Raw genomic sequence first — 9,248 nt, 5'->3', positions numbered from 1 at the left:
CATAGAGGTGAGCATAGAGGTGAGCATAGAGGTGAGCATAGAGGTGAGCATAGAGGTGATCATAGAGGTGAGCATAGGTGAGCATAGAGGTGATCATAGGTGAGCATAGAGGTGAGCATAGAGGTGATCATAGAGGTGATCATAGAGGTGAGCATAGGTGAGCATAGAGGTGAGCATAGAGGTGAACATAGAGGTGAGCATAGAGGTGAGCATAGGTGAGCATAGAGGTGAGCATAGGTGAGCATAGAGGTGAGCATAGAGGTGAGCATAGAGGTGATCATAGGTATACAGGCCGCCCTAGGTAACGCCGACATGTGATGCTGAGCCTCCAGGATTGAATGAACCCAATGAATGAAAGGGGCGGGCCAAGGTCAGTCAGGATGCTAGATGATGCTGGGCGCTGTCCTTGTCCAGGCACTTCCTGTTATAGGGTGACAACGCTCTGTCCTTGTCCAGGCACTTCCTGTTATAGGGTGACAACCTGACCTGTCCCTGACTCCCAATTCTGCTCCTGCGTTCTCACCCTTTCACACAAACTTCTGATGGAGACTACAAGCGGCCATTTCATCACACATTACACAGACACAGTCCACTGTTGTCACCATCAGGAAACCCGCCCTGAGAAATTCCATGCAGCCATCACTGGGGGATCATATAGACAGGAAGTGGCTGCAAAGTGGCTGCAGGAGATCAGCAGCTCTAACATGTAACAAAGGAGGGAAAAAAAGGCGAAAATAGGATTTTATTTAAAACCCGACAATTGTTTACATTACAGAGCAATCAAATTGGACAGAGATGCCCATGTGATCGGAAATGTCGCCGCGCTGACTTCTCTTTTCTTTCTTTAGATAGAGAAATCCGGTTCTGCACAAGCCCCTCCCCCCCACATAATCTGAAGCCATGAGTTCGGACGCGGAGATGGCGGTTTACGGGGTGGCTGCGCCGTACCTCAGGAAGACGGAGAAGGAGCGCATTGAGTCGCAGAACAAACCGTTCGATGCCAAGACCTCGGTCTTCGTGGTGGACGTCAAGGAGGCCTATGTGAAGGGCGTGCTGGGCGGCAAGGAGGGCGGGAAGGCGACTGTGAAGACTGAGGGCGGGCAGGTGAGTGCCCCGAGGGGGCGGGGACTTCCACCACAGCCAATCAGCTGCTTGTTGGATATTTATGGCGTGGCCCCTTTAATTCCCGTATTTCCCTTCAGACCCTGACAGTGAAGGACGACCAGATTTTCCCCATGAACCCCCCGAAGTACGACAAGATTGAAGACATGGCCATGATGACCCACCTGAACGAGCCCGCTGTCCTGTATAACCTCAAAGAGCGTTACGCAGCCTGGATGATCTACGTAAGGAGCAATGCATTGTGGGAGGAGGGACTGCAGGCTGTGGGGTTATCCTTTAATCAACGTTGAAAGTCCATTCAAGTCAATCTGTCACCCAGAAAAGAGCACAAAGCCACGCAGCAGTTCGCGCATCGGGTTTCCACTGAGCAATACTCAAATGAAATTTACTCCACAGTCCACTCAGGGAGCCGCCATCTTGAATGGTTGTCTGTAGCATTTATAGCACTCATCTCCGTGTGAGAGAGATTTTCCACTGCTGGTTGTCTGGGGTCAGAGATTTTCCACTGCTGGTAGTCTGGGGTCAGAGATTTCCCAATGATGGTTGTCTGGGGTCAGAGATTTCCCAATGCTGGTAGTCTGGGGTCAGAGATTTTCCACTGCTGGTAGTCTGGGGTCAGAGATTTTCCACTACTGGTTGTCCGGCATCAGAGATTTCCCAATGCTGGTTGTCTGGGGTCAGAGATTTTCCACTACTGGTTGTCTGGGGTCATAGATTTTCCACTGCTGGTTGTATGGGGTCAGAGATTTTCCACTGCTGGTTGTCCGGGATCAGAGATTTTCCACTGCTGGTAGTCTGGGGTCAGAGATTTTCCACTACTGGTAGTCTGGGGTCAGAGATTTTCCACTACTGGTTGTCCGGGATCAGAGATTTCCCAATGCTGGTTGTCTGGGGTCAGAGATTTTCCACTACTGGTTGTCTGGGGTCAGAGATTTTCCACTGCTGGTTGTCTGGGGTCAGAGATTTTCCACTGCTGGTTGTCTGGGGTCAGAGATTTTCCACTGCTGGTTGTCTGGGGTCAGAGATTTTCCACTGCTGGTTGTCTGGCGATGTCTTCAGCATTGTAATCTGTCTTTAGGATATTAGAGGAGCTCAGTGAAAGCCGATCTCTGATTGGGTGAATGCGTAGAAATGCGTTGGTCATGAACACACAGATTTCAGTCTGTTTGCACAATATAACTAAACCCGATAAACGGAGAATATTTAGCAGAGATTTCCGGAACTGAAGAGAGAATTGGAGCTAAAAGACAAAAAGGGAAATCCAAACACAGGAGGGCGCAGAAAACATGCCGAGACCGCAAGGGGAGACAATATAAATACAGAAACTAAGAGAGAGGGGGGGATTTGGGGGGAGGGGAGGACACAATAAATTCACAAGGATAAGGCACTCTCATTTAGTCATGTGACCATCACTGTGAAATCTCATTGGTCTCACTTTTCTGGGTGCGCGAGCTTTGTGAGCCGCCGTGTCACTGTCTCCCCTCTCAATGGGTTGTGTCACCTTTCCAGACCTACTCCGGACTCTTCTGTGTCACCGTCAACCCCTACAAGTGGCTCCCCGTGTACAACCCCGAGGTGGTCGCTGGATACAGAGGGAAGAAGCGTCAGGAGGCTCCGCCCCACATCTTCTCCATCTCTGACAACGGCTATCAGGCCATGCTGACTGGTGAGTGACAACACGACGTACAGGACACACAAAGTATAAATAATAAGTACTCACATGGGGGGGGCGGGCACATTGATCACCAAACATTCACCGCTAGTGAATCAACTACCTCATTTAAATGACACGGGCAGGGAAGATGCACCTGCAGTGAATGTTTGGTGAATGTCTGTTTATAAATCTCAGACTCAGCCTCCCAGTTCCATGTGTGATCCTCGTGGGCGGGGCTTTGATTGGAGGAATATAAAGCTGACACATTGTATTCTCTGTTTTTCTGTCTCTGCAGACCGCGAGAACCAGTCCATCCTCATCACGTATGTACCGCTTCCTCCTCCATCACTTCTTACTAAACCGGGTCCAATCCCTGTCCCCTCCTCCCCGCCCCATGTGACGGTGTTCAGGCCCGCTGATTGGCTGCTGAGGACTGAGCACAGGGAGGGTAGAAGGTCACATGCTCCTCCCCCCTGGAAGCCCCTGGTAGTGGCAGGGGAGCACAGTACTGGTGGGTGGTGAAATGGGCTTTCAAGAGGACCTGTCACCTGTATGTCAGAACCTCTGAAGGATGTACATTGAGTTCTGTCTACTGACCGGCCCGGTGACAACATATTATTCTTCCTCTGCCAGCGGAGAATCCGGTGCCGGGAAGACTGTGAACACCAAACGTGTCATCCAGTATTTCGCAACAATTGCCGCTGCTGGTGACAAAAAGAAGGAAGAGGCAACATCAAAGAGCAAGGTATGATGTACCGGCCGATCACACAGTACGGTATGATGTACCGGCCGATCACACAGTACGGTATGATGTCCCGGCCGATCACACAGTACGGTATGATGTCCCGGCCGATCACACAGTACGGTATGATGTCCCGGCCGATCACACAGTACGGTATGATGTCCCGGCCGATCACACAGTACGGTATGATGTCCCGGCCGATCACACAGTACGGTATGATGTCCCGGCCGATCACACAGTACGGTATGATGTCCCGGCCGATCACACAGTACGGTATGATGTCCCGGCCGATCACACAGTACGGTATGATGTCCCGGCCGATCACACAGTACGGTATGATGTCCCGGCCGATCACACAGTACGGTATGATGTCCCGGCCGATCACACAGTACGGTATGATGTCCCGGCCGATCACACAGTACGGTATGATGTCCCGGCCGATCACACAGTACGGTATGATGTCCCGGCCGATCACACAGTACGGTATGATGTCCCGGCCGATCACACAGTACGGTATGATGTCCCGGCCGATCACACAGTACGGTATGATGTCCCGGCCGATCACACAGTACGGTATGATGTCCCGGCCGATCACACAGTACGGTATGATGTCCCGGCCGATCACACAGTACGGTATGATGTCCCGGCCGATCACACAGTACGGTATGATGTCCCGGCCGATCACACAGTACGGTATGATGTCCCGGCCGATCACACAGTACGGTATGATGTCCCGGCCGATCACACAGTACGGTATGATGTCCCGGCCGATCACACAGTACGGTATGATGTCCCGGCCGATCACACAGTACGGTATGATGTCCCGGCCGATCACACAGTACGGTATGATGTCCCGGCCGATCACACAGTACGGTATGATGTCCCGGCCGATCACACAGTACGGTATGATGTCCCGGCCGATCACACAGTACGGTATGATGTCCCGGCCGATCACACAGTACGGTATGATGTCCCGGCCGATCACACAGTACGGTATGATGTCCCGGCCGATCACACAGTACGGTATGATGTCCCGGCCGATCACACAGTACGGTATGATGTCCCGGCCGATCACACAGTACGGTATGATGTCCCGGCCGATCACACAGTACGGTATGATGTCCCGGCCGATCACACAGTACGGTATGATGTCCCGGCCGATCACACAGTACGGTATGATGTCCCGGCCGATCACACAGTACGGTATGATGTCCCGGCCGATCACACAGTACGGTATGATGTCCCGGCCGATCACACAGTACGGTATGATGTCCCGGCCGATCACACAGTACGGTATGATGTCCCGGCCGATCACACAGTACGGTATGATGTCCCGGCCGATCACACAGTACGGTATGATGTCCCGGCCGATCACACAGTACGGTATGATGTCCCGGCCGATCACACAGTGCGGTATGATGTACCGGCCGATCACACAGTGCGGTATAATGTACGGACCGCGCTCCTCGATACGTCAGATATCGGTCGGCAGGAAGCTCCGTATTTCTGTGAATCTCTCTCACCCGATATTCTCCTGCAGGGGACTCTGGAGGATCAGATCATTCAGGCCAACCCGCTGCTGGAGGCCTTCGGGAACGCCAAGACCGTCAGGAACGACAACTCTTCCCGCTTTGTGAGTTCCAAGAAGGCTGAACCCCCCCCCTCCCCCCGGACTAGAGAGGCCGTATGGGGACTGACCCCCCTACCCTGCTGAGAGCACCACACACCCTGCCACCAGCAGGGGGGGGGCACCTCATGGGGCAGGTGGAGGATCCCGGGAGGGTCTGGGGGCCACCACATGGGGCAGGTGGAGGATCCCGGGAGGGTCTGGGGGCCACCACATGGGGCAGGTGGAGGATCCCGGGAGGGTCTGGGGGCCACCACATGGGGCAGGTGGAGGATCCCGGGAGGGTCTGGGGGCCACCACATGGGGCAGGTGGAGGATCCCGGGAGGGTCTGGGGGCCACCACATGGGGCAGGTGGAGGATCCCGGGAGGGTCTGGGGGCCACCACATGGGGCAGGTGGAGGATCCCGGGAGGGTCTGGGGGCCACCACATGGGGCAGGTGGAGGATCCCGGGAGGGTCTGGGGGCCACCTCATGGGGCAGGTGGAGGATCCCGGGAGGGTCTGGGGGCCCCTCAGCACCAACTCTTCCGCTTCTGTCACTTTGTATCTATTTGAAGTCTCAGCCGGATCTGAATTGACGTTTCTTTATCTTGTAGGGGAAATTCATCAGGATCCACTTCGCCACCAATGGAAAGCTGGCCTCCGCCGACATCGAGACATGTAAGGCGGCCATGGTGACAACCCCCGGGGACCAATGACGGGACCTATTATCCATTATTATTAGAGTCCAGGGAACTCCAGTCCATTGAAGAACAATGGTCAGTTGTATGACGTGGCCGAGGCGTTTGGGGGGATTGCGGCTCCTCCCTCTTCAGGGCCCTGGTAGTGTTGGGTCTGTCGGTGGTCAGTTTGGTGCGTTTTGCAGTTTTCGTCTGGATACAATGGTGTTCTGGAGTGTCTGCTGAGACCGTAATCCCCCTGAAACGCGTTGGCCATGTTTTATACCATACACTAATATAGTGACCGTTGTTCTTCAACCAACTGGAGGCTTTCTATTCACACGTTACACCGAGCGCCACAATCTTCCCATTACTGGAAGGGACGCATTCCGAGGACCCTCCACAGACCTCTCCAATAGGAACTAAAGCACAGTGGAAGCACAATGAAGATGGGTTAGTGACTTCCTGTCCCAGTGACCATTGCTCACCGATTCTTATACAGGGGTCACCGGCACAGGAAGTGAGGAAACATTCTCCCCAATGGGCTCGCAGACAGATAGAAACAGGAACTCGTCCCTTCTGCATCCAAACTAAAAATGAGAGTTCAGCCTTAAAATGTATCTTTTATCTCCCCAAAACTCGGACTTGATGGATGTCGGTGAAATGTTTGTTTTCTTCAGACCTGCTGGAGAAATCCAGAGTCACCTTCCAACTGAAGGCGGAGAGGAGCTACCACATCTTCTACCAGATTTGTTCCAACAAGAAGCCGGAGCTGATCGGTAAGGAGCAGCAATATGGTGGCCGCCGTCGCAATTTCAAGGTGTTTAGGGTTGGAGAATGATATCAGGGAGACAACCAGATGGTTCCGGGTCACTCGTCTGAACCCGCAACCCGGCAAACAGTTCTTGGTGGCCTTTAAATGTCCCCTGAGGGTCACATAAGCTTCTCTCACCCGTCCTGGGGTCTGTTGTCTTGTCAACAAATGTTCCCTCATTAGCTGGGTGTACGATGTTAGATATTGAGGAACCCCAACTCCTCATCCTTCATACCGATGGACAAAAAGTCATATTTGGATTTCATGTACTCTTTATGTATCAATATTTTTCCAGTTTGTACTGTGATAAGTAAAGTACGTTTTGTAGTTCCTCTACATTGCCAGTGACAGAACTTTGTTTTTAAAAAAAAGCCGTCACATGACTTTGTTTATCCTGCACACCATGCCTTGAGTACGGTGTTCTCCATCAACAGAGCCATTGGTCACATGTCCTCACTGGACGGTGATCACATGACTTTGTTATCCTGGACACCATGCCTTGAATACGGTGTTCTCCATCAACAGATCCATTGGTCACATGTCTTCACTGGACGGTGATCACATGACTTTGTTTATAAGCCAAGCCTTGTCACAAATCCACCATTCTCCATCAAAAGAACCATTGGTCACATGTCCTCGCTGGACGGTGATCACATGACTTTGTTTATAATCCAAGCCTTGTCACAAATCCACCATTCTCCATCAAAAGAACCATTGGTCACATGTCCTCGCTGGACGGTGATCACATGACTTTGTTTATCCTGCAAGCCATGTCTTGAATACGGTGTTCTCCATCAACAGATCCATTGGTCACATGTCCTCACTGGACGGTGATCACATGACTTTGTTTATCCTACACACCATGCCTTGAATACGGTGTTCTCCATCAACAGAGCCATTGGTCACATGTCCTCACTGGACGGTGATCACATGACTTTGTTTATCCTGCAAGCCATGCCTTGAATACAGTGTTCTCCATCAACAGAGCCATTGGTCACATGTCTTCACTGGGCGGTGATCACATGACTTTGTTTATAAGCCAAGCCTTGTCACAAATCCACCATTCTCCATCAACAGAGCCATTGGTCACATGTCCTCGCTGGACGGTGATCACATGGGCCTGTTAGAATATAGATCCATGTGTTGGTGGAGGAGCCGTCCGTGTGATGACATTTGAAGATCATCTTGACAATATTTCTACAAAGTTGTCATTATAAATTGTTCTGAACTCGGTGTGATCAGTAAATCTCTTCCATATATAAAGCTCTCCAGTCCGGGACTCCGGTCATCACACTGACTCCAGATTGTTCTTCTCAGATCTCCATGGTGGGACATTATGATTTTGGGGTGTTTCTACTCTCTATGGTTCCCCCGTCTCAGTTTATTTGTAGCAAACGACAACAATGATATCTGTATTTCTTGTCCTCCAGAAATGCTGCTGATCACCACCAACCCTTATGACTTTCCGTTCGTCAGCATGGGGGAGATCACCGTGGCCAGCATTGACGATGCCGATGAGTTGATGGCCACTGATGTAAGTCCAGGAAGATCTTTGACGTACGAGAGTTGCCCCCTGGTTATTTACACCAAGGTCACCATGAAAGACCATTAATAATACTTCATGGTGATCATAGTTCCCCTTCATCGCAATTCAGTTCATTTTATTTCATCTGAATGTCTGGCGTAGAGGCTGACGACGCTCATCGGAGGGAGTGAGTTGTAATCTCCAGCACAGGCACCCCCGACAATAATGTGCTGGCTGGTCAGCTTTCGGCACAAACCTAATCTCAGCTTAGTACATACTGACCGTCTCCTAGAAACAGCAATTCACCCGTCACACTTGTATTGCACTGTATCAGTCTTTCAGATGCAGGTTTATTGTGACCGATATAAAATAGCCGTTAGATCATTTCTATGTTTCTTCATAACTCAGGAGAACACTTTATTTTCTGTGAATTCCATGAGGAATGAGCTGTCACATGCCTTACGAAATCAGGCTGGCAGTGGGTGTGGCTACCCTGGAAGTGAATAGGAGTGAGATATTTAGGTGGTGTCATTGAGGTGATGATCCAAAGACCGGGCAAGAGATGGGGTGAGGACAAAGTGTCTGTGAACACGGGGTCACCCTCCTAATGCAATTCACAGCCATAGAGCGACACATGTTCCTTACCTGTTGTATTGTTGGGTTTGGGTGGAGTTGGTTGTCCTCTTGCGTGTGTCTAGCATGTAACTCTCTTGTTCTGATCCACAGAGCGCCATCGACATCCTGGGCTTCACCCAAGACGAGAAGGTTTGCATCTACAAGCTGACCGGCGCCGTCATGCACTATGGAAACATGAGGTTCAAGCAGAAGCAAAGAGAGGAGCAGGCTGAGCCCGATTGCACAGAGGGTGAGGAGATGTGAGAAGAAACATTGGGGGCCCTGACTGAGGAGAGGAGGTGGGGGCCCTGACTGAGGAGAGGAGGTGGGGGCCCTGACTGAGGAGAGGAGGTGGGGGCCCTGACCGAGGAGAGGACGTGGGGGCCCTGACTGAGGAGAGGAGTTGGGAGCCCTGACTGAGGAGAGGAGTTGGGGGCCCTGACTGAGGAGAGGAGGTGGGGGCCCTAACGCAGTGGGGGAGACGGGGGCC

At 51.8% G+C, this 9,248-nt stretch overlaps 1 protein-coding gene across 1 annotated transcript in view; it reads left to right on the top strand.

Moving 5' to 3' along the window:
- Positions 1 to 9,248, top strand: part of LOC108801086 (myosin-1B-like) — a 34,931-nt gene that overhangs the window by 2,605 nt on the left and 23,078 nt on the right. The window contains exons 2-11 of the mRNA XM_018573033.1: positions 853 to 1,104; positions 1,203 to 1,346; positions 2,632 to 2,788; positions 3,072 to 3,099; positions 3,410 to 3,521; positions 5,059 to 5,151; positions 5,742 to 5,805; positions 6,485 to 6,583; positions 8,049 to 8,152; positions 8,870 to 9,008. Of these exons, the coding sequence (XP_018428535.1) occupies positions 901 to 1,104; positions 1,203 to 1,346; positions 2,632 to 2,788; positions 3,072 to 3,099; positions 3,410 to 3,521; positions 5,059 to 5,151; positions 5,742 to 5,805; positions 6,485 to 6,583; positions 8,049 to 8,152; positions 8,870 to 9,008 (1,144 nt within the window). The 5' untranslated portion in view covers positions 853 to 900. The remainder of the gene's footprint in view (positions 1 to 852; positions 1,105 to 1,202; positions 1,347 to 2,631; positions 2,789 to 3,071; positions 3,100 to 3,409; positions 3,522 to 5,058; positions 5,152 to 5,741; positions 5,806 to 6,484; positions 6,584 to 8,048; positions 8,153 to 8,869; positions 9,009 to 9,248) is intronic.

The sequence above is a fragment of the Nanorana parkeri genome, unplaced genomic scaffold (assembly GCF_000935625.1).
Source record: "Nanorana parkeri isolate BGI_ZX_2015 unplaced genomic scaffold, ASM93562v1 scaffold2213, whole genome shotgun sequence".
In the NCBI taxonomy this organism is placed as follows: Eukaryota; Metazoa; Chordata; class Amphibia; order Anura; family Dicroglossidae; genus Nanorana; species Nanorana parkeri.
This window is presented reverse-complemented; position numbering and strand designations above follow the sequence as displayed.